Raw genomic sequence first — 26,532 nt, 5'->3', positions numbered from 1 at the left:
TTGGTATTCTAGGCTAATCTGTGTAATTTACAAAAATTGTTTAATACTAAATCTTTAAGAAAGACACCTCTGATAAGCTTAGAGAAACAAAATAAGAATATTACAAGATGTTCTTCCCGGCACACCTGCCCAGTAACAGGAGGACCAATAAACACAAGAAACAGTCTCCATAACTCTCTTCTCACATTATGGCTCCAAATGCTTTCTTTTATTACTGTAAGATATTTCATTTAGACAGGAGAATGCATATATAGTTTAGAAATAATTATAACGTGAACACTTCAGATGCTTTCCTGAATAAAAAGTGCTTCGCAAAGTAAAGTTCTGGAACCTGGGGTCACCATCCCCTCTCCTCAGTCTTGTTCTGGTATCAGGGCTTGGAGCACAGCACCCTACACTGGCCCTATTTTTTTCTGCCTGGATCTTGTCTATAGGGTCAGTAACATGCTCTGGTCCCATCTCCAGCGTGACCTGTGCTCTGTATGCTGAACCACTCCTTCCTATTGAAACTGAAGCCTCATACAAACCCAGTCCAGACACCATCCAGTTCTTTCCAGGTTTCTTCCCCAGAAGCTGGAGTGTGCCCTGGTCTGGTATGCTCTATCTGTGTACAGAAATTCTGAGGCTATAGATTGCTTTCTTATCCCCATCCCCACAAATGACTGCCTGGTTCTTGAAGAATTCTGGAAACCTCTTAGAATGCCTGCTTGCTGAAGTCACATAGCTCAACCTGCAGTCAAGGATTAACCACTTCTGTGACTGAAGAGCGATGGCCGTGTTCTGCCCATAGGGGGCACTGTGAATAGATACTGTGGCTGCCTTTACAGGAGGCAGTCACTGTGGCCAGGTGAGCGCCACCTATTATAGTTCACTGCACTTCTCCCCCAGCCTGGGGGCAAGACCTCAGCATTGGAGTCTCTCTGATTTCCAGCTGTGACACCTTGATACTTTCTTACAGCTGAACTCTGTCACCCTTCCTCAACACAAAATACAGTAGCTAATACAAACGTTACTCTGGACACAGACGTTATTTTAAGACCTTCCTTCCACCAATAATACCAGTGTGTGTTATGTTATGTGTTGTGTGTATTTTGGTGCTGGTGTGGGGAGGAAGTGGGGAGGATGGGCAGGAATTCTACCTATTAATTTAGTAAAGAAAAGTACATAATAACTCTTTGGTCTCTGTGAACCTTTTGCTATAATATTTACAAGCTGCTCAAAATTGATTCTTTTTTTTTTTTTTTGGTCCAATAGGAGTCAAAATCATGTTAGGTATGGGGTTAGAGTTTAAATCTATTTCCAAAGAACTTAAGTGGCCCGCAGAGAAAATCTCACAGCCTGCCTTTTCTTGTTCGCTGAGGTTTCCAGCATGCATCCTCAACACACCGCACAGCACTAGAGATTTTAGAGGCAATCCAAGCAACCACCATTCTGTTGTTGTTCAGCTGCTAAGTCATGAGCCAAGTTGTGTCTGACTCTTTGCGAACCCTGGTCTGCATTTACATTTATTAACGCGCATTTGCCATCATTTACAAAGGCTTACTAAATGTCAGGCTAAGCACTCTACATGTGTTCTTTCACTCTGATAATAATCCTATGAGGCAGAACATCATAACCTGAGGAGCTTATGTGATTTGCTCAATATTACAATGTTAGTAAGAGTCAGAGCCAGGATGTGAACCAAAGTTCATGCTCACAACTACTATACAAGGTAGCAGTCATGACTACAATGACACTTCCACTGTTGTTTTAACCAGGTTTTGAGTTTTGCTATAACAAATTTAAAATTAATTAACAGATAACATATTGAATGGTAGGTATGGTTAAGAAAGATCACCCCCAAGATTTCATTTTTCACACACACAAAGTATGTTTGTGGGAAACACCCTGGGAGAGAGCTTAGAGTGGTCTTTGCAGCTGAAATAGTTTCATACCTAACAAGCCTATGAGTCCTACAGTGAGACGGCTGGTCTGTGTTCTGAAACCACCCAGGGAGCAAAAGGGATCACGTGATCTGGATGCGGTGGGGAGGAGAAGCACATAGGAGCAGAAAAGGCATGTCACGGGAGCCTAGGAACACAACAGATGAGTCAGAGATCATTTGTTTGTTCACTGGATGAAACAGAATCTACAGAAAAGAAATGAGACTGAAGAGCAGTGAAGACTAGAAACAGGTTCCAGAAAATAGGCCTGTAGGGCACGGCAGATGTTGCAAAGGGTTGAGCCAAAAAGGTTGTCCAGACTCTTCAGAGGAAATGCTCAGCTCACTAGCAGAAGCCAGGGAGTGAGAAAGAGTCAGCTGTGAATTTCTCGAGCATTCTTCTGCCAGGAGGGAGAAGAGTCTGGACTGTGAGGGGGAGTCTGAGCAAGGGTATGGATGGGAGAGAATAAATGGGTAGGAGCAATCTTCCCCCAGGTGAAGGGCTAAAAGTCAAGGAAGTCGCAGAAATGAAGCTGGTAAAGTACAGCATGGAAATATCAGTGCAAAAGAGTTGTGACTGAATGTCTGAATGCCTGTGAATCTGAATAGTAAAAAACTGCAGCTTTGCACATAGCTACATCACTGTGTTTTTTGATGGATGGTTTTGTCACCACAGTAAAACGCAGTTACATCCCTAAACTGATAAGTAGTTAAATACAGATCACTTGCATTCTGGGGAACACCTGTACTGCAACTATTTTTGTGCTAGCATAGGGATGATTTTTTTCATCAGATCCAGTGTGGGCATGGAACAAGTCAACATGGATATTAGAATAAGAAGAAATATTCTCCCCTCCTCTTGCAGCAGACACAAACAAAAGTCTTGCTTGGATTATGTTAGATGGGGGAGACAGACAGAGAGATGCAGGAACAATTAAATGAACCATTCTTTCTAGGAGAGACAAGGCCACATGACTACAACCCCCTGAGGTTCCTCCTGGATTATGGGAAGAAAACAATGTCACTGTCACAGAAAAGGACAATTCTCTGTGTTTGCTTTGATAGGGTGGGATCTGTGCAAGTCATTTTAAAATGGCATGAAGTTAATTTATTACAAATTAGAGAAGAGGGAGATGAAAGCCAGCCTGCTGCTTTACTTGAGACTGAAATCAGATCTGACAGGAGGGATGGACTCCCTAGATTATTAAAGAAGAGTTAAAACAAAGGCTCTGTGGCAGCAGTAGTAGCCTCTGTCTTCTTTGAGATGATATAGCTTGGCTCACAATCTATTTCTTTGCCCAGAATTAAAATCAGTTGGTGGAGCAATGAATTGTGCATCACACCCCAGACCACTTTTTGTTCACTGTCTTGAGCACAAGAAAGAGATGCAGTGGTCAGTCACAGACAGTCATCCAGAAAAGCGATAGGTGCAAAAATGCAAGCTATATAATTGAGAGAAATAAACAAGAAATTTCTTCAGATATTAACTGGTACAGAGATTCATAGTATATTAATCAAATTAAGGGGCCCGTAAGTTTCAGGACATAGAGAATTAAATTAAAAACTATAGTAAGTTAGACAATCCATTTGAAACTACTGCCAGTTAATTGAACCAGATTTATCAATAGCTATGGCAGAAAAACCCCTTCTCCTGGGGATCCTTTCAACATGATTCGTCATTATTAATGTCAGTATTAAACATATATTAAAATTCAACTATTTGAGTCTTTTAATTCAGTATAAAGAATATAACAAGCAGATAAAACCAGTCCCTGTACATGAGGGCATTACATGTCTGACCTCTGCACTCATTTGTTAAGACTGATGACAAAGCAGCAGTAAAGACCCCTGAATTTTAGCTATGCCAAGGAAGTAGAGAAAACTCTGTGGGGGAAAAAGGCTATTTGACTTCAATCATAAAGAGTAAGAGGCTTGCCAGGCGAAGGAGAGAAAGGTTATACAGAAGAAACAAAACATATAAAGACACTGGGGGAGAAAAACACATATATGAGACGATGAAGATATGGCAACTAAATGTAATGTGGGTTCTAGACTGGATCCCAGAAGAGAAAAATAAAAGTACCGGAAAAATGTGTAAGATCCAAATAAGTTTTGTGTTAACAGTATTGTACCGAGGTTAATTTAGTTTCAATAAATGTTCTGTGGTTATGTAAGATGCTAACATAAGGAGAAGTTGGGTGAAGGGTATATGGGAATTTTCTGTACTATTTTTGCAACTCTTTTCTAAATCTAACTGAAAAAACAACTGTTTTAAAAAAGTACAGGTGTAGTCAAACAACTATATGTAGTTGAGTGTGGCTAAATGATGTGATTTTTTTTTTTTTTTTTAGGACCAAAAAAAGCCTTGGGACTACTCTGAACTTCTTAAAGAAGGAAAACTTGGGCTGATTCTGATATCTGTCTCTGGTTTAAATTTCTTGAAGAACCACCAAGGAGGAGGCAGTACCTAGTCATGAAATCAAGTGTTTAGATGGTGAGGTAAAATATAAGCAGTCAAGAAAAACTGAAGGTTTCAATTCATCACAGGAGAGGATGGAGATGGGATAAAAAAATTCAGTTTTGGACAAGCTGAGTTAAGAGGTATCTCTGGAGACCCCACTGAAGATGCTCAATAGCCGGTAAAGGCCCTGAATTACAAATCCAGATCTGGACATCATCAGCAGAGACGTAGCAAACTAACCCAAAGAAGTGGGTGAGATGGTTCCCAAGTGTAGAAGACAGGGTCCAAAAATTAAATCCATGATAACACCAACATTTAAGAAGCAGATAAGATGCACATTAGTATATACAGGAAGGATAAACAACAAAGTCCTACTGTATAGCACAGGGAACTATATTCAACATATTGTGATAAGCCATCATGGAAAAGAATATGAAAAAGAATATATATGTGTATAGCTGAGTCATTTTGCAGTACAGCAGTAATTAACCCAATATTTCTAAGTTAACTATACTTCACTAGGGGATTCCCAGGTGACACTAGTGGTAAGAATCCATCTGCAAATGCAGGAGACAAGAGACACAGGTTCAATCCCTGAGACACAAGAGATGCAGGTTCAGTCCCTGGGGTGGTAAGATCTTCTGCAGCAGGGAATGGCAACCCACTGGAGTATTCTTGAATGGGAAATTTCATGCAAAGAGCCTGGCAGGCTACAGTTAATGGGGCCACAAAGAGTTGGACATGACTGAGTGACTGAGCACATGCAACAAAAACATACTTTACGAGAGAAGAGTACTCAAAGGAGTAGAAGGATCAGACTCAGGAGAACACTGTCAGACCATGAAATGTGGGATTTTTCAAGAAGGGTAATCAATAGTATTACACGTTATAGGGAAGTCAAGTAAGGGAAGATTTAGGAAGTGTCTAGAAGGTTGGCCACACTGTAGGTGCTAGTGACCTTGAGGGAAAAACTTCATTTGAGCTTCGAGGACAGAAAGAAGCCCAAGGGACAAATGGGATGGAGGGAAGTAGAGGCAGTGAGTAAAGACCAGCCTTTACTGCAGGTGGCTGAGACGGGGACAGGAAGAGACAGGGTGGTAGCTATTACAATGTAGTTTGTCTTTAAAGAAAAAGGGCTAGTAGAAGGAAAGGAATTATAAAAACTAGGGCAGAAATAAATACAAAAGAAACAAAAGAGACCATAGCAAAAATCAACAAAGCTAAAAGCTGGTTCTTTGAGAAGATAAATAAAATTGACAAACCATTAGCCAGACTCATCAAGAAACAAAGGGAGAATAATCAAATCAACAAAATTAGAAATGAAAATGGAGAAATCACAACAGACAACACAGAAATACAAAGGATCATAAGAGACTACTATCAGCAACTACATGCCAAAAAAATGGACAACTTAGAAGAAATGGACAAATTATTAGAAAAGTATAACCTTCCAAAACTGAACCAGGAAGAAATAGAAAATCTTAACAGACCCATCACAAGCATGGAAATCGAAACTGTAATCAGAACTCTTCCAGCAAACAAAAGCCAAGGTCCAGACGGCTTCACAGCTGAATTCTACTAAAAATTTAGAGAAGAGATAACACCTATCCTACTCAAACTCTTCCAGAAAATTGCAGAGGAAGGCAAACTTCTAAACTCATTCTATGAGGCCACCATCACCCTAATACCTAAATCTCACAAAGATGCCACAAAAACAGAAAACTACAGGCCAATATCACTGATGAATCAGCTCAGTTCAGTTCAGTTCAGTCGCTCAGTCATGTCCGACTCTCCGCGACCCCATGAATCACAGCACACCAGGCCTCCCTGTCCATCACCAACTCCCGGAGTTCACTCAAACTCATGTCCACAGAGTCAGTGACGCCATCCAGCCATCTCATTCTCTGTCGTCCCCTTCTCCTCCCGCCCCAACCTTTCCCAGCATCAGAGTCTTTTCCGGTGAGTCAACTCATCGCATGAGGTGGCCAAAGTATTGCAGTTTCAGCTTTAGCATCAGTCTTTCCAGTGAACACACAGGATTGATCTCCTTTAGAATGGACTAGTTGGATCTCCTTGCAGTCCAAGAGACTCTCAAGAGTCTTCTCCAGCACCACAGTTCAAAAGCATCAATTCTTCGGCGCTCAGCTTTCTTCACAGTCCAACTCTCACATCCATACATGACCACGGGAAAAACCATAGCCTTGACTAGACGGACCTTGGTTGGCAAAGTAATGTCTCTGCTTTTTAATATACTATCAAGGTTGGTCATAACTTTCCTTCCAAGGAGTAAGCGTCTTTTAATTTCATGGCTGCAATCAGCATCTGCAGTGATTTTGGAGCCCCCCAAAATAAAGTCTGACACTGTTTCCACTGTTTTTCCATCTATTTCCCATGAAGTGATGGGACCAGATGCCATGATCTTTGTTTTCTGAATGTTGAGCTTCAAGCCAACCTTTTCACTCTGCTCTTTCACTTTCATCAAGAGGCTTTTGAGTTCCTCTTCACTTTCTGCCATAAGGGTAGTGTCATCTGCATATCTGATGAATACAGATGCAAAAATCCTTAACAAAATCCTAGCAAACAGGATCCAACAACATATTAAAAAGATCATACGTCATGACCAAGTGGGCTTTATCACAGGGATACAAGGATTCTTTAATATCCACAAGTCAACCAATGTAATACACCACACACATTAACAAATTGAAAGATAAAAACCATATGATTATCTCAACAGAGGCAGAGAAGGTCTTTGACAAAATTCAACATCCATTATGATAAAAACCCTCCAGAAAGCAGGAATAGAAGAAACATACCTCAACATAATAAAAGCTATATAGGACAAACCCGCAGCAAACATTATCCTCAGTGGTGAAAAATTGAAACCATTTCCCCTAAAGTCAGGAACAAGACAAGGGTGCCCACTCTCACCACTACTATTCAACATAGTTTTGGAAGTTTTGGCCATGGCAATCAGAGAAGAAAAAGAAATAAAAGGAATACAGATTGGAAAAGAAGAAGTAAAACTCTCACTGTTTGCAGATGACATGATCCTCTACATAGAAAACCCTAAAGACTCCACCAGAAAATTACTAGAGCTAATCAATGAATATAGTAAAGTTGCAGAGTATAAAATTAACACACAGAATTCCCTTGCATTCCCATACACTAACAATGAGAAAACAGAAAGAGAAATTAAGGAAACAATTCCATTCACCACTGCAACAAAAAGAATAAAATACTTAAAATAAAATTTACCTAAAGAAACAAAAGACCTGTATATAGAAAACTATAAAACACTGATGAAAGAAATCAAAGAGGACACAAATAGATGGAGAAATATACCATGTTCATGGATTGGAAGAATCAATATAGTGAAAATAAGTATACAACCCAAAGCAATCTATATATTCAATGCAATCCCTATCAAGTTACCAATGGTATTTTTCACAGAACTAGAACAAATAATTTCACAATTTGTAAGGAAATACAAAAAACCTCGAATAGCCAAAGCAATCTTGAGAAAGAAGAATGGACCTGGAGGAATCAACCTGCCTGACTTCAGGCTATACTACAAAGTCAAAGTCATCAAGAGAGTATGGTACTGGCACAAAGACAGAAATATAGATCAAGGGAACAAAATAGAAAGCCCAGAGATAAATCCATGCACCTATGGACACCTTATCTTTGACAAAGGAGGCAAGAATATACAATGGAAAAAAGACAATCTCTTTAACAAGTAGTGCTGGGAAAACTGGTCAACCACTTGTAAAAGAATGAAACTAGACACTTTCTAACACCATACACAAAAATTCAAAATGGATTAAAGATCTAAATGTAAGACCAGAAACTATAAAACTCCTAGAGGAAAACATAGGCAAAATACTCTCTGACATAAATCACAGCAGGATCCTCTATGACCCACCTCCCAGAGTAACGGAAATAAAAGCAAAAATAAACAAATGGGACATAATTAAATTTAAAAGCTTTTGCACAATGAAGGAAAATATAAGCAAGGTGAAAAAACAGCCTTCAGAATGGGAGAAAATAATAGCAAACTAAGCAACTGAAAAAGAATTAATCTCAAAAATAGACAAGCAACTCCTGCACCTCAATTCCAGAAAAATAAATGACCCAACCAAAAAATCGACCAAAGAATGAAACGGACATTTCTCCAAAGAAGACATACAGATGGCTAACAAGCACATGAAAAGATGCTCAACATCACTCATTATCAGAGAAATGCAAATCAAAACCACAATTAATGGCTGCTACCAAAAAGTCTACAAGCAATAAATGCTGGAGAGGGTGTGGAGAAAAGGGAACCCTCTTAAATTGTTGGTGGGAACGCAAACTAGTACAACCACTATGGAGAACAGTGTGGAGATTCCTTAAAAAACTGGAAATAGAACTGCCATATGACCCAGCAATCCCGCTGCTGGGCATACACACCGAGGAAACCAGAATTGAAAGAGACACGTGTACCCCAATGTTCATCACAGCATGCTTTATAATAGCTAAGACATGGAAGTAACCTAGATGTCCACCGGCAGATGAATGGATAAGAAAGCCGTGGTACATATACACAATGGAATATTGCTGCTAAGTCGTTTCAGTCGTGTCCGACTCTATGCAACCCCATAGACGGCAGCCCACCAGGCTCCCCCGTCCCTGGGATTCTCCAGGTAAGAACACTGGAGTGGGTTGCCATCTCCTTCTCCAATGCATGAAAGTGAAAAGTGAAAGTGAAGTCACTCAGTCGTGTCTGACTCTTAGCGACCCCATGGACTGCAGCCTACCAGGCTCCTCCGTCCATGGGATTTTCCAGGCAAGAGTACTGGAATGGGGTGCCATTGCCTTCTCCAGGAATATTATTCAGCCATTAAAAAGAATACATTTGAATCAGTTCTAATGAGGTAGATGAATCTGGAGCCTATTATACAGAATGAAGTAAGTCAGAATGAAAAACACCAATACAGTATACTAACACATATATGTGGAATTTAGAAAGATAGTAACAGTGACCCTATATGCAAGATAGCAAAAGAGACTCAGATATATAGAACAGTCTTTTGGACTCTGTGGGAGAAGGCAAGGGTGGGATGATTTGAGGGAATAGCATTGAAACATGTATATTATGTTAAACAGATCGCCAGTCCAGGTTCGATGCATGAGACAAGGTGCTCAGGGATGGTGTACTGGGATGACCCTGAGGGATGGGATGGGGAGGGAGGTGGGAGGGGGGTTCAGGATGGGAAACACATGTATACCCATGGCTGATTCATGTCAATGTATAGCAAAACCCATTACAATATTGTAAAGTTATTAGCCTCCAATTAAAATAAATAAATTAAAAGAAAAAGGCTTTAGAGTGTTAAAAATCTGAGAACACTGCCAGAAGAGAGGAAACAAGGGGGAATGCTAAGAGGAGCAAGGTCCCAGGGGAGCCAGAAGAGGAAGATCCTGAGAGAAGCAGGTGGAAGCATTAGCCTTGAAGGGAAGGAGTCTTGCCCCACCCCCGAGACAGGAAGCAGGAACGAAAGGAAGGAGGCAGTTAAGTGTGCAGGTGGCAAAGAGAGAACACATGAATTTAAGGAAGTTCCTGTCTGATGGCTTCTCTTTTCTCTGTTAAGGACAGGGGAAGCGGTGAGGCAGGCAGAGTGGTAAAGTCTTGTCAGTAGCTGTTATGAGGATTAAGAAGGGAACTATGGACAGAGGTTTGTAACACCATACAGGAGTCAGTGACCAAACCATCCCCAGGGAAAAGAAATGAAAGAAGACAAAGTGGTTGTCTAAGGAAGCTTTGCAAATAGCTAAGGAAAAAAGAGAAACAAAGTCAAGGGACAGAGGGAAGGATATGCCCAAATGAATGCAGAGTTCCAGAGAACAGCAAGGAGAGATAAAAAAGACTTCTTAAATGAACAACGCAAAAAAATAGAGGAAAACAATAGAATGGGAAAGACTAGAGATCTCTTCAAGAAAGTTGGAAACAACAAGGGAACATGTCATGCAAGGATGAGCATGATAAAGGACAGAAACAGCAAGGACCTAACATAAGCAGAAGAGATTAGGAAGAGGTGGCAAGAATACACAGAAGAACTGTACAAAAAAGTCTAATGACCCAGATAATCTCGATGGTATGGTCACACACCTAGAACCAGACATCCTGAGTGTGAAGTCAAGCAGGCCTTAGGAAGCATTACTCTGAACAAGTTAGTGGAGGTGATGGAATTCCAGCTGAGCTATTTCAAATCCTAAAAGATGACACTGTTAAAGTGTTGCACTCAATATATCAGCAAATTTGGAAAACCCAACAGTGGCCACAGGACTGGAAAAGGTCAGTTTTCATTCCAGTTCCAAAGAAGGACAGTGCCAAAGAATGTTCAAACAACTGTACAACTGCACTCATTTCACATACTAGCAAGGTAATGCTCAAAATCCTTCAAGCTAGGCTTCAACAGTATGTGAACTGAGAACTTCCAGGTATACAAGCTGGATTTAGAAAAGGCAGAGGAAGCAGAGATCAAATTGCCAACATTAGTCGGATCACAGAAAAAGCAACACAATTCCAGAAAAACATCTACTTCTGCTTCACTGACTATGCTAAAGCCTTTGACTGTGTGGATTACAACAAACTGCAGAAAATTCTTAAAGAGATGGGAAGGCCAGTCCACCTTACCTGTCTCCTGAAAAATCTGTATGCAGGTCAAGACACAACAGTTAGAACTGGATGTGGAACAACAGACTGGTTCAAAACTGGGAAAAGAGTACACTGAGGCTGTATATTGTCACCCTGCTTATTTAACTTCCATGCAGAGTACATCATATGAAATGCCAGGCTGGATAAATCATAAGGTGCAATCAAGATTGCTGGGAGATATATCAATAACCTCAGATATGCAGATGACACCACCCTTATGGCAGAAAGTGAAGAGGAACTAAAGATCCTCTCAGTGAAGGTAAAGGAGGAGAGTGAAAAAGCTGGCTTGAAACTCAACATTCAAAAAACTAAGACTATGGCATCTGGTCCCATCACTTCATGGCAAACAGAAAGGGGAACAGTGGAAGCAGTGACAGATTTGGTTTTCTTGGGCTCCAAATCACTGTGGACAGTGGCAGCAGCCATGAAATTAAGACACTTGCTCCTTGAAAGGAAAGCTATGACAAACCTAGAGAGCATATTAAAAAAGCACAGACATCTCTTTGCTGACATAAAGAGTTGGACCATAAAGAAGGCTGAGCGCTGAAGAATTGATGCCTTCAAAATGTGCTATTGGAGCAGACTCTTGAGAGTCTCTCAGACAGCAAGGAGATCAAACCAGTCAATCCTAAAGGAAATCAATCCTGAATAATCACTGGAAGGACTGTTGCTAAAGCTGAAGTTCTATTCCTTTGGCCACCTGATGCGAAGAGCCAACTCACTGGAAAATGCCCTGATGCTGGGAAAAGACTGAAGGCAAAAGGAGAAGAGAGCGACAGAGGATGAGATAGTTAGATAATACCATGGACTCAATGGAATTTGAGCAAACTCTGGGAGATAGTGAAGGACAGAGGAGCCTGGTGTGCTCAGTCTATGTGGTCACAAAGATTTGGACATGATTTAGTGACCGAACAAAGAAGATAGTAACCAGGACAGGTAGAAAGTTGCCATGTTGTATGGAATAAGCCTTATAGAGAGAGGGCAAAAACTCTTTACAAAAGGATAGAGAATGGTATCTTTACATGCACTAGGGCATTTAAAGAGATCTAGAGTCAGGACCGGAGAAGGCGATGGCACCCCACTCAGTACTCTTGCCTGGAAAATCCCATGGGCAGAGGAGCCTGGTAGGCTGCAGTCCATGGGGTCACGAAGAGTCGGACATGACTGAGTGACTTCACTTTCACTTTCATGCATTGGAGAAGGAAATGGGAACCCACTCCAGGGTTCTTGCCTGGAGAATCCCAGGGACAGGGGAGCCTGGTGGGCTGCCGTCTATGGGGTCGCACAGAATCGGACACTACTGAACCGACTTAGCAGCAGCAGCAGAGTCAGAACACTGAACACGAGGCTTCAGAAGAAGTGCTTTCTCTACTCCAGAGGCCACAAAGGAAGCTCTCTCAGCAGGAGAGCCAGAGATCAGCAGAGGCAGAGATTTTAAAAGATTGTGTAGTGGTATTAATTACTGAGAATGAAAGCACTTTCTGCCCATCACATTAGTAGCCTTCAGGGCTGAGACCAACTCCATTTATTAAGTTATCTTAGCTTTTTTTCCCCTTTCTTTTTCTTTGCTTGATTTAGCTTGTGTTGGACTGTGTTAGTCGTTTAGTCATGTCCGACTCTTTGCCACTCCATGGACTGTAGCCTGCCAGGTTTCCCTGTCCATGGAATTCTCCAGGCAAGAATACTGGAGTGGATTGCCATTTCCTTCTCCAGAGGAACTTCCCAACCCAGGGATCGAATCCTGGTCTCCTGACTTGCAGGCAGATTCTTTGAGCTGCAGTGAAGTCTGGTTTGGCTTACTTTTATGCTAAATTTACCAGGCTACTTACATTTTAATTTAATTTTGCAGGTGTATGCTACTTAATTTCTCTCACAGTCTGTAACAAAACAAGGGTTATGTGACCAATGCTCCTATGCCTAAGTCCAGGGTGGACAGATATGTTTTGTGCTTGTCTAAGATCTATTGCTCATGATCATAGGGCTGTCCTTGTGGGGTTCCCTTGTGACTCAGCTGTTAAAGAATCTGCCTGCAATGCAGGAGACCTGGGTTCAATCCCTGGGTTGGGAAGATCCCTTGAAGAAGGGAAAGGCTACCCACTCCATTATTCTGGCCTGGAGAATTCCTTGGACTGTGTAGTACAGGGGGTTGCAAAGAGTTGGACACGACTGAGCAACTTTCACTTACAGGGGCTTACAGGGGTGTCTCTTTCAGAATCGTTGGAGAAGTATGTAGAGTTTTCTGCACAGCAAGATGGGAGGCAAACCTATCAGTCTATTAAATTTTTCAGCCTCCCGTCATTTTTTCATTTTACTTATAAATACAAACATCGTATAGGAAAGGATAAGTGGAAAGTAACTCAATCTGAGAAATTCACCGCAAAGATGGTAACTAGTGCAGAGGGACTATGCTGGACTTCTATGGACCAGGTGGGGAACTGGAGTATAGCATAAGAAACTGAAACACTGCAGGGAAAAAATGAGACACAAAGCATTTATGAACAAACTTCTAGGGAGCAAAAGTGAAATGAATTCATCAAAGAATCTTGCAATCTAGGCCATACATTAATCCCTTTCCAACCAGGATGCACGATCATGCTCTATTTAGCTGATTTCTTATCTGGCCCTTCTCTTGCTCAGAAGCAATAAATCCCACCCTAAGGAATCAGATTCTCTACTAAGTAAATCCCCAGTCTGGCTGAGTTGGGTCACTTGAGTCATAGTGGTGTTAATCAACATAATGAATTTGCAAAACCCCAATTTCTTTAAAAGTAGACTGTATTATTACTTGTTTATCTATACATACAAACTAGACCCAAGAGTATTTTGGCATGTACTTCAAAGAAATAAAAATCCTTCACTAGAATAGGTCAGAATAGAGACTTGAGTACACCAGTTATTAACTTCCTATCCTCCTTTTTTGGACCTTCATATTATTATCCATAACAGACTTGACTTTTGGAAAATGAAGTTTCTTAAGCTTATTATTTCAATCTCTTTTCTTAACTTTGCTTTCCAGCAGGTAGCTGGCAAGGAGTAGCCAAAAATATCTCTACAAATTTAAGAAAGACAACAAACTTAGCAGAATGCAGCAAAATAACAAAACTTAGCAAGATTAAATGCTGTTACAATCAACTTAGGAATTCCAAAGACAAGTTTTGGACTTAGCCATAAACTACTTGGAGAAATTACTGATGTCCTCAGAGGTGAAAAGGGACCCTGGACGCACAAAATCTTTAATGATGACTAATCAAGTTCTTTCACTTCCCTTTCTAAAGCTATAATATTTGGATTTTTGTAGATTTCAGATGTTATCCCCATGGAGTACCACTGCAAACATACTATCAATTATGTAAAGGTGAAAATGACTTTGAAAGGGAGCTTTGCCCTCAGAATTCTTTAGCTCCTGCACTAAAGGATGAGTCCAGGTTTTTGCCAGACCACTGACTGATAGCAACTCTGTCACAGTGATTTCCTTAAAACACACTCAGAAGTCCAGTCAGTGTCACAAGGGGAAATTATTATCTCTTTCATAAATTTTAGGCCCAAATTAGACTATTAAACAGTTTTCAACATATCACTATTTTTTTTCTTAGTTAACTGCAGAAATGAATATTCTAAACCAGAACCTTACATGAGGAGGAAAGTAGATTTTATATATCCTACTATGGGGAATTCCCTGGTGGCTCAGATAGTAAAGAGTCTGCCTGAAATGTGGGAGACTGGGCTAGATCCCTGGGTCGGGAAGATCCCCTGGAGAAGGAAATGGCAACCCACTCCTGGAAAATCCCATGGACAGAGGAGCCTAGCAGACTACAGTCCATATGATCTTATAAATAAATCAGTTTTAAACTTTATGCAGCTAAATTTATACATTTTGAAGGAACCTAATTTCTAACATTGAAGAGGCATCATTAGAAAGGCCCTCCTTACCTTAACTTTCTAAAAATGTTCACTCATATTATAAAGGCTCTTACAGTTTTATTTTTTACATTTAATCGGGATTTGCTTTGGTATAAGAAGCAAGGTAGAGATCCAGAGCTTAATTTTTCCCTGCAGCACCTGTTGTGGCCATCTCAATTATCTCAACATCACTTATTAAATGGGCTATCTTTTTACCCAGTAATTTGAAATCCATTCCTCTTCCTAGATTCCTTTTACATTCAAATTTTTAAATTAATAAATTCAAGGCTGTAATCGTCAGCAGGCTGTGAGACTGACCATCATGGCAGAGAAAGAATAACATTATGCTTATAATATGGTTTTATAATCATAACCCGCAAGTGCCCTTAAGTAGAAATTGAACTTCTTGGCTCAGTACTATGAAAACGAAAACCATGGCATCAACGAGATGAAAAACAAAAGATGTTATGCTTGGCAGGTATTCCAGTTCTCTTTAAGCAACACTGAATAATCCTAATCATAAGACTCAGCTACTGAGGGTTGTTCTGTGGAGCTAATGCTTCCTCATGGGTCTACACAATGTAGGCCTGCCCTACATGAGATGATCTACAGATACCATCCTGAGCCTCCGATCACTGGGAAGAGCTGCTCTTTACACTGTTGATGCTCAGATAATTTTCTTATGCTTTCTGGATTGGAGTTCTGTGTATTCATTGAAACTTTGTGCAAGGGCTTGAGATGATTCAAAGCTCCACTTTTAAGAAAGATGGTGGTTCTGTCAAAGGCATCCTGACAGACCCCAGGTAATGGAGTAGAATAAGCCTATGCCTGGGAACCAATACCAGTTGGACTGCTAAATGCTCACATGGAGAAGCAAGCTCTGCTACCTGTCCTCCTGGCATTTTAAGTACATGGGTGTCTCTAATCAGCAACTAAGAGCCTTAATGTTATTTATACTTTTTTAGAGGAAGTCAACCCAGACTTGACTGGAAAGTTAGTATCTGCCACCCAGAAACACCCTCCAATCCACAGGTGAGAGAGCCTACATTGTGAAATGTCATGTACGCTCAGTCGTGTCTGACTCTCTTTGACCCGGTAGACTGTAGCCCATCAGGCTCCTCTGTCCATGGGATTTTCCAGGCAAGAATACTAGAGTGGGTTGCCATTTCCTCCTCCAGGGGATCCTCCCAACCCAGGGATCAAACCCAAGTTTCTTGCATCTCCTATATCGGTGGGTAGATCCTTTACCACTGTGCCACTTAGGAATCCTTGTGAAATGTCATAAAGAAGTGATTTATTCTTCTAAATATTATTAGGAAGTTAATAATGACCTTAGCCCTACCTTTTCTGTGTGAAGATTTAATGGTACACAGAGTCAAGATCACAAACATTCACATCAAGTACCACTTATGTCTTTTGAAAAACTGTAGCTGAAGACACAGCCTGTCATATTACCCATCTCACATAAAGGGGCTGCAGACCTTTATTTATATAAATAGGTCATCTCACGTGTCTAGGGCATTTAGCTCCTTTGTGTGCCTTAGTGTTACTCTACTTGAAAATATTTTTCTCTGTATTTTAACATCACAAATTCCTTTAAGTCATTTTTGAAGTCTAGAGAATGTATGTGTCAGAAATGGAGGCACTTTAATGGTCTTATTCACCACTATATTCCCAGTTGCTAGAAGAACGTCTGCCCTGTGGTCTGTGGTAGTCAATGTGCTGAACAAACAACCAGAAAATAAATGATTCAAGAAATATGCACGTACATACCAATGCGCAAACAAAAATTACCCAGTGTCTTGTCCATGGACACTCATTTTACCAGTAATAATCCAAATGCAAAGAAAGTCTCTGCCATATCCTTCCTTTACTCAGTGCATCTTCACTGCACATCTGCCACATGCCAGAACCCCTCTGACTCAGCTATTGCTCCTGAGGGGCTCCTACACCTACCACAGTGAGTTGAGGGGTCATCAGACAACCACTTGACAATGCAATGAGGACAATGGTAAGAGATTTGTGCAGATACCTGGGGAACTCATGGGCGGGCACGTAGTCAGCTGGGAACACAGAGAGTAGGAACTAGGGTGTGGGGACTGTTTTCCCAAAGGTTCTGGCCCAGGTGAGCCTCTGCAGATGAGGAGAAGCTGACTGTTGGGAGATAGGGGAAGCATGACTGCAGGAATGTCAAGTGGAGCTGGGGGAACCAGCAGGCAGGAAGTGACTGGGGCATTAGGTAGAGGACTGGAAATGGAATGACATGAGGCTTAAGGGAGGAGGCAGCCCGACATACCTGAAAGCCTGCCATTTCCACTGTTGGCAATGGGAAGCTTTTCCATAGGATGAAGTCAGGCAGGGACCTGGTAAGATTTACACCTTAGACAGGTCACCCTCATGGCTGACTGGAAAATGGACTACAGGGAGAGAAGGCCCAGGTGGGCAGGACTAGTGAGCCCAGGTGAGAGCTGACAAGAGCCTGGAAGAGTGTGTGGTTACAGAAATGGAGACACGTAAAGGAGAAAGATTTTGGAGAAAATCATATACTTTAGTGCTTGATTTCATAGTTGCAAGTGCTTCTGTTCTGTATTTCATTATTACCAGTATTCTCTGATGATTCCTAAGGATCTCTTGTTAGGTGAATTTTCTTTTTGTCACCTACTACACTATACTTTCCCCCCAAATGTTTGCATGCCAATTCTTGCAGCAAAAAATAGAGTAACAACCACTGAAGCTGTCATGACAAGGAACAGTCACTTACTTCTCCCTTGCTTCGTGAGAGCACAAACAAGACAAACAGAAAGGTGACCTTGCAAAATCTGCTTCTGGGGTATACAGATAAGAAAGCAAGTATTGGGAATATTTTTAAAATATTAATATATTGAAAACCTTATTTGTAAGGTTTATCTAATCCTTTCACGGCCATGGATAGGATTTCAAGGTCACCCTATAGACTTAGCCAAATACCCTTATTTCAATTAAGTTAAAAAAATTTTTTTAAAATATGTGTCAGAATATGACAGAATCTAGAGATACTACTCTCAAAAATGCACTCTCTCTGCCAGCAGTCATCCAAAAGAGTATCTTTGCAGTCCATTTTTTCTTTTCCAGAGTGAGGATAAGACTATGAGTTAGTACTTCTGCCCTGTTTTTCACAACTGCCCCCAACCTCTGACTGATGTTACCTTATGCACAATGAGCTCATGCGTGCCATCTGGAAGTGTCCTACCATCTTCCTGCATCAGGGGAACAAAGGAGAAGCCAAACAATTTCTTCTCTCCTTTCTCCTTTGCTGTAGAAGGGGGGGAAAAAAAAAAAGAATCAGTCAGTTATTTCTGTGTATGCTTACACAACTGTGTTCAGACACACAGATTGTGGAGATGAGTGATCATGAAGAAATAGAAGTCCCTGCTGCCTCCCACCACACACACACACACCTGGTCCCTTTACACAATGAAGAGCAGCTCTTATGATGGGACTTCTGTCTACAGTGACCACCCTCTAACCCCATAGTCCCGCCTCATAACTGTAAGTTATATTCCTTGACTAATTTTCTTCAAGGGATTCACTATTTGAAATTATGTGTTTTGTTTGTTTGTTTTTTGAAGTTGTAGATTTCCTGTTTCTTCTCCTCACAAAGCAATCTCCACCCCTTAACATAAGCACCACAGAGGGCAAGATTTTTGTCTGCTTTATTTTACTCTATGCTTGGTATCTCAAAGAATCCCAAGAACATAGTAGGTTCCCAACAAATGTATGGAACATAAATGAATGAGTGAATGAATGAACTCTCCCTACAGCCACATGTATAAACAGAGACCTCTGAAAGCCACCGCCTTGGAATCAGGCACGCAGACAAACATAAACTGCAATCAATAGTTTGATAAGAGCTTACTGCAGTAGTATTTGTATGCCAGAAATGAGGCAATGAGGTTTTCAGATGCCCAACTGAATTACAGTGGCTAGAACAAGGGTCATTGGCAACTGTTTACAGATAAGGAAACTGAGAGGTCTATCACAATGTTACCTGCTCCAGACCTCTTGTGTGCCATTCTAGTACTTTCCACCCAGCTTCCGCTTCTCCAAAACTGAAGACCACAAGAAAGAGAATCTGGTTTGTTCAACTGGACTCTGTCCTTGTATTTAGACGTGCAGAGAAGAGTTGCAGGCTGGCAGCCATCATGGGCTGGCCTGTTATTCTTGCCCACACAACTATGGAAGTGGAGGTTTTACTTGACAGAAAATCCAGCTTTGGGATACAGTAAGCCCCATGCTAGAGGAGTCAGATACGGAGATCCTGAGGATTGGACAAGAGACTCTAATAATAAACACATTATCCCCTTCCAATTGTTTCTGGCATTTAGCCACAGGGATGTGGAACCCTGTGCACAAAGTAATTCTAGCTGGCTGGCTTAGGTTCCTAGCATGAGGGCAGCCCTAAATTGTGATTACAGTGAAGGATTTTCTTTTTAAGTCATTAATTTCAAGCCTAGAGAGAAAATGGGGGAATACCAACACTCTTCAAACAAAAGTCACAGCAAAGATCTCTGGAAAGAGATTTCTATGTCAGTGAGTGTGCTGGGTATGGCACTTGTGATTTAGGGGGCAAGACTTATTTAGAAATAATTTCTTAAGTTGCTTTGACTGTCTTTTTGGTGTGGATTTTGGTACTCAATTTGGAAAGATAAAAAAATTCCCAAGATGCATAAAATTAGCAAAGGTAAGGAACAAAGCAATAGCTTCCCTAAATTTGCCCTTGGTCATAAAATAAAAATAAATGCCAATGCTAAAGCTGAAACTCCAATACTTTGGCCACCTCATGCAACGAGTTGACTCACTGGAAAAGACTCTGATGCTAGGAGGGATTGGGGGTGGGAGGAGACGGGGACGACAGAGAATGAGATGGCTGGATGGCATCACCAACTCGATGGACATGAATTTGAGTGAACTCTGGGAGTTGGTGATGGACAGGGAGGCCTGGCGTGCTGTGATTCATGGGGTCGCAAAGAGTTGGACACGACTGAGTGACTGAACTGAACTGAAAGTTTAAAGTACATAGCCTTTTTTCCTGAGCTATTAGATCAGGATTAATGAACTAAATAGACTGTTATGTTATACATGTTATGTATAATACAATCCCCTTTTATTAATAAAATCCCTGAATCTATGGATTCCACCTCTTGACTTTCCAATATATTTCTTCTTGTAGCTCAACTTGAACAGTTCTGTCCCCTGGGACCTCCAATATGTTGACTCACCACTCCTTACCCCTATGGCCTATCATTCTAATCACCTCAGTGAAAATACCCTCAACCCTCCCCCTTCCACATGTCCACTCATAACTCTACACCTTGGCAGAATCCAATTTGTGGCTTATTCTATGCCTAATCTAAGCTTAATTAATGCACACTAACTACAGAAGTGTCCTGGGATAGGCAAACTTTCTACGTTTACCTAATCAGCACACTCCTCTCCTTTTCTAGACAGTGATTTCACCCATTCTCCTTGTCTCTCAAGCCTCCAATACCTTGATACTCTCACTTTCAGCTCATGGAGAGAGCTCACACCCTCACACCCTCGCATCCACCTCTCACTCACCTGCATCTGCCCTCCTAGCCCTGAACTGCCCATGCTCCCACCCAAGGCTAATTTTTATCCTTGAGTCCTAGGTCCTGTACTCCTTCCCCAACTCAAGGACACTGTTCCCACAGGTGTCCCCACTCTCTACATCATCAGGTTTTCCTCTCTACTGAATGATTTCTCCCAAACAAACACACCTTAAAAGTTCCATTTAAAAAAAGAAACAACAGCAAAAACTTCCTATGACCTACTTGTTTCATAGCTACTATCACACTTCTCTGCTCACCAGTATTCTTTATAGCAAAGCTTCCTAAAAGATCTGTCTATACTCACTGCCTGCCCTTACTTTTCTCCATCTTACTCTTTGACTGACTGCAGTCAGCTTTCAACCCCAAAAATCCAAGAGAACCACCTGTCAGGTTCAATGACTTCCATGATGCCAAATCAGGAGATCATTTCCTGGTCCTTATTTTATTTATCACTGGCACCTGACACATGATCAATGCCCTTATGAAAAGCTTTCTTCATTTAGTCTCCTAGGTTCTATTCTTCCTTGATTCTCTCCCTCAACCTCACTGGCTATTCCTTTTTAATCTACTTAATGACTACTTCTCACTCTCCCCAAATCTAAATGTGTCAATGACCCAAGGATCCTTTCCTTGGACTTCCCTTTGCTATCTAAACTTTATACGTAGACATCTCATCCAGTCTCATGGCTTTGAAAACCATGGACATCTGTGATATGCTGGAGCTAACCTGTACTCGTTCATAAGAACCGACAGTATGCACCTTCCCTCAACTACAAGATCAGTGACGTCATGTTGGCAGCTTGAAACTGACCATGGTGGGAGTACTTACCCCATGGAAATTAGCAAATGCTATAATTTAGGGCTTCCTCTCCCATCTCCATCACTTTGAGTGCTGGTGAAATATTTACAGCACACCAATGAACAACATGTTCTCATTATCAAGTTCAAATCTCCAGCTTGGATCTCTTTCAACTGTCTACTTGATGTCTTGAACATCTAATAGACTTCTCAGACTTAGCATATTTAAAATGGAATGTTTGATTTTTTTCTCTCCAAACAGATTCTTCCTGTTGTCTTCCCCACTTCATTAAATGACCCCTTCACTCTGAGGCCAAAATCTTGAGATCAACCTTGAATTTTCTCCTCCTTTCACATCCAATCTGTCAATAAATCTGTTTAAAAGAATCAAACCACTTAAATCTCATACCTGGAATTCTGCAAAAGCCTCCTGAATGGCTTTTCTGTTCCTATCTGGCCCATCTACAATCTATCATCCATACAGTGGGCAGACTCAACTTCAATCTAAAACCTCTAATGCTTCTTTCTCACTCCAAATAAAGTCCAAAGTCCTCCTTCCCATGACCTAAAACACAACAGAGGATCTGATTCTGCTGTTCCCTCTCTGGTTCTCACCTCCAACTCTCTCACTTGCTCATTCTGGTCTCCTTGCTATTCCTGTAAAGTGCCAATCATGTTTTAGAATGCACAGTGATCTAGATATATGCAAATCAAATATGAATCTGAGCCAATCAGAGGCTTTCCTTGTAACTTCACATGCCTAGGAAAGTCCCCGAGGGTTCCCTTGAGCTGTCTAAGGGCTGGATCAGCTCCTGGCTGAAAGGACAGCACATGGGTCAGGGGTGGCTAAGACCACACAAGCCAGTCAAGCCTTTAATAACGCATCTCCTCTTTCTGTTTAGTCTTCCTAGACTGTGAAAGTGATGAATTGATTTTTATGAAAGTGATCACCTTAAGAAAAACCTTGTAGATTTCTACAGCTACTTCGTTTCCTCCTTCTCTTTCATCTCTTTCCATAGAGGTTATTGGTTTTTTGAGAATGGCACCCATTCACCTCCCAGGATTCCATTCACCTCCATTTCTCTCTCATGGAGGTCTCTGGTTTGTGACACACTTTGTACAGACTATCCCACACTGTCGTTTCAGCTTAGTAAGCAGGACCCAGCACAACAAGGCCACGGAGACACTCCATCCACTTACTGGAACAATGCCGAAACTCGAAGCGGATATGTGCACCCCTGAATTTATCCACAGGGATAGGAAGTTTCAGCAGCTCGGACCACCTGGGGCTGTTGTTATGATAAAGCACAAAGGAGTGGTACTCGCTAGCCGGTGGCTCTCCAGAGCCGAAGGATATAAAATCCTGACAAAGGAAACATGCAGGTTAAAGACAGCTTCATTTCAACACGATTTTGGAAGGAGCAGAACAATTGCTTTGCTGTGTCTGTGTGCTCCCAAAACAGCACTTAATGTGAAATTACTTCCTCAGTCCTCTTCAGGTCTGTTTTTGCACCTGCTTCTGTGGGCAGGCTGTGTTTGGTTCATCCTGAGGCTGGTCTCCCAGGGCCTAATTGCTCAAAGGTGGACTTCAGTGACACATGCTAGCTGAGCAACTGCGTGCCCAACTTGGAGTCAACTACAAAGCAACCACAGCCAAAAGCCTTCTGTGCCTTCCTATAAAACTCAGTAAGCCCCGGGGCTCCCATGAAATACTTCTTCCACAAAGGAATCTCATATGATCACCCCAATTAGCAATACTCTAATCTCCAAGTCCTATTTTGGTCATAATGAAAATATATAGGATTAAATATGGGCTCAGACACTAAAGAATGCCTGCAATGTGGGAAACTTGGGTTCAATCCCTGGGTAGGGAAGATCTCCTGGTGAAGGAAGTGGCCACCCACTCCAGTATTCTTGCCTGGAGAATCCCATGGACAGAAGAGCCTGGAGAGCTACATTCCATGGGGTCGCAAAGAGTCAGACATGACTGAGCGACTAAAAAAAAAAACCAACTCCACAAAGAAAAACTACACCTCTCCAAAACTATAATAGATGAAAGGAAAAAAATGAAATGGGATAAAAATGCCACATTTAAGGAGTAGCCGCTATGAGGATGTTTTTGACATGACTAATTAAACAAACTGAAAGCTTATTTCACTTCTTTTCATGATTAAAAACAAGCAAACTACACGGGGGTGGAGAAGAAAAATAAGATTGAAAATACTGTAAATCATAAGTTAACTGATCTCACTAAAGATGAACCCAAGGCAAGGATGTGAAATTGTTTTACCAGAAAGAATTCAACATTAACGTACCTTCAGGGTCTGGCCACTACTCTCTACAATGAACATCGTAACTTCCACGTTTCTGGCCACACTCTTTCCTCCTTTCTCAAATTCTCCCCTTTCTATAGTGATATATAAATCATTCCGCATTTCACCTAGCAGGAGAGGAAAAATGAAATGGCATTATATATATAGTAGGAAGGATAATAGAATGCTCTATCAAGGAAAAGTTTGGTTTATTAAAAATAGTGTTATAGCACACAACATACAATATTTATACTTCTATAATAAGATCCTCACCCTTACTGCCAACTTCCAAGAAAAGCAAAGGCCAGCCTCTGCTAGCTTGAAATTAGCAATACTGAAAACGTACATTTAGAAGGGAAATAAAGGACCTGGGTAGAAAGGTGCTGTCAAGTTTCACCATTTTTCAATATTTCCTTCATTTCATTTATGAGGTGTGATTACAGAATGACAGCTGAGCAGGGGTGGTTCAAAGAAACTAGTCTCAATACTTTATAGTCAAGGTACTTAGAGAAGAAGAAATACTTAAGTGGAAGAAAATGATAGGACTGCAAAGGGTACAGTTACAATTTAAATCTTCTAAAATTCATGGATGAAATGATCTCACTCCTGGAAGAATTCACATTAGTGCTTTACAAACACAGATGTAGAATAATTCAGTCATACAGAGACACTTGGCTTAATATTTCTTGCCATCAAGCTATAAAACAAATGAGAAAGGCCCTGGATTCAAACTGACATAGTCTATGTACACATATATCATCTATTGGTTTTTCTCCATTGGCTATTTATGAAACTTGAATGCTTTTTCTTTTTGCCCCTTTCTTACTACCGCAAGAAAAAAAAAAAAAAGACACTGTATGCCAACTAGCAAAGAGAGGCAAACATGCTTGACAACCTGCTTTTATTTCTCCTGTAGGAATTAAATTAGCGGTAGGCAGTAAGTGGATACGGACATGAGAAGTAAGTCAACAACGTGTGACTAGAAAGTTTCTGAAGGTAAATATTGGCGAGGTCAGCAAGGTTGAACGTACTTTTACTTAACACAGCTTCCAAACATTTGAACACTCAAAAGCAATACTGCTTTGTTCTAATTAAAAAAAAACAAAAAACAAAAAAAAAACCTCTCTTTAAGAAAGCAAATCACCAGAAGGAACAATAACCATACAAATGTACCCACATTTGGGAAATTCATCAAACTTCCTGACCGAAATGTATATAAGAAAGTACCCTAGCTTTCAAAACCATGGGGGAATACCAGTGTGCATGGTCACCTTCCTCCACAAAGGCCGACTTTTAATAAGAACATCATTTGCAAATGACCTTGCCTAACCAGGAAACAGATGGGCCACAAAAGGGAGACACTGAATAAGTTCTAAAAAAGATGAAATCTCACGCCCTCTTTAGAAAGTGTATGTAAGGAATACATTAATGGAAACAATTGATACAGTGGTCTCTGTCTTATGAATTTCTCAGTACTCTCATGTAGCTCCTACAAATCAACTTGAGAAGGCAATGAACTTGGAACTCCAGGAGAAAAGCAACATATTTCAACACATATAAAATTATCTTTGCATGCTTTGAAAGTTTTGTTTAACCATTTCAATTTTTTAAAAAATTAGGAAAATATGACCCCACAAATTTCATAAATTCTCTACAGTTTTATAACCTGATTCATTTAATTACTATATATTTATCATTAAGTTTCTATATATTTTTATATATATATTCATACATACACACAAACATTCTCAACACTATTTTAACAATCCCAATGCAGAATAAGTAAGCTCACAAACTATGTCCTCCAAATTCACCAGTTTCAACTCAAAACAGGCCTGCAATGCTAATGGTCTGCACATGTGCTATTTCAACAACTGTCTGAGGGGAAATTCTTGACAAAACTGCTCCCATGAACAGATCTGCCAAGTAAAAAAACAATACAAAAATCAAGGGACTTTAGAACAGACACCCACACACACAACAGTAGGAAAATTCCTTCGTTTCTGGAGTAGGTGACATATGATGAGTGGCTGAGGTGACACACAGCCTATAAAACACACACTGATTAATGGGAAGTGTAGCTACAGGGGCTTTTACCTTAGAAATTTCTCATAATGACTGATTAGCCTGTCCAAACCACATGGGGATTAACTGTCCTGCAAAATGAAGAGTAAGTGTTTCTTGGGAGGGGGACTTCCAACTCTCATCTATTGGCAGGGCCAGTAATTCTGGCTTAAGCAAAGTGGAGGGAGGGAGGTCTGCAAGACAACCTGTTTCTCCCCGTGTGCAGGCTGGGCCCTGCAGAGGAACAGGGTGGAGGGAGAGTAAACCACCACCAGGGCCGCGAAATTCTTTCTCCATGTGTTCACTTAGCAAATAGACTGTGAGCACCTACTATGTGTCAGATGTTATCAAGTCCAGCAGACTTAGCAGTGAACAAAGCAAAAATGCCTTCGCAGCAGAGCTTAGATCCTAGTAGGAAAAGCTTTTGAACAAAGAAGTAAAACACAGAGCACACCGAATAATGCTAAGAGCTATGGCTCAAAGTGAGACAGAGAAGGGGACAGGGTGTTGAATGAGGCAGAGGGGCTGTCCCATGAGAGAAGCCCTCACTAAGAGGATGAGACATCCGTGGAAGCGAGGTTGTCTTTCCAAAGGGAGGTTTAATATGGCCTTCAATTCCCAAATGGACCCCTGCAGCTGGTTTAGCTTATAACTGAGCTGGATTCTTCTCTCTCTTCTGAGTTCAAATAAGCCTAAAGAATGTAGGGTCTCAGGAAGACTGGAATAAGGAGATCTGGATTCCAACTTTCCCTCCTACTGTCTCCTGT

The 26,532-nt window shown here is 41.0% G+C and overlaps 1 protein-coding gene across 4 annotated transcripts in view; it reads right to left on the bottom strand.

Moving 5' to 3' along the window:
- The window catches only part of DOCK4 (dedicator of cytokinesis 4), a 488,437-nt gene that overhangs the window by 165,317 nt on the left and 296,588 nt on the right, over positions 1 to 26,532 (bottom strand). For all 4 annotated transcript variants that reach the window (XM_055420853.2, XM_055420851.2, XM_055420852.2 and 1 more), the window contains exons 14-16: positions 23,705 to 23,829; positions 22,590 to 22,752; positions 18,168 to 18,274 (exon numbers count right to left, since the gene is read on the bottom strand). In XM_055420853.2, the coding sequence (XP_055276828.1) occupies positions 18,168 to 18,274; positions 22,590 to 22,752; positions 23,705 to 23,829 (395 nt within the window). The remainder of the gene's footprint in view (positions 1 to 18,167; positions 18,275 to 22,589; positions 22,753 to 23,704; positions 23,830 to 26,532) is intronic.

The sequence above is a fragment of the Moschus berezovskii genome, chromosome 3, assembly GCF_049115385.1.
Source record: "Moschus berezovskii isolate FMDL1 chromosome 3, NW_MosBer_1.0, whole genome shotgun sequence".
Classification (NCBI taxonomy): Eukaryota; Metazoa; Chordata; class Mammalia; order Artiodactyla; family Moschidae; genus Moschus; species Moschus berezovskii.
Note: the sequence above shows the minus strand (reverse complement) of the source record. Positions and strands in the feature narration are given on the sequence as shown.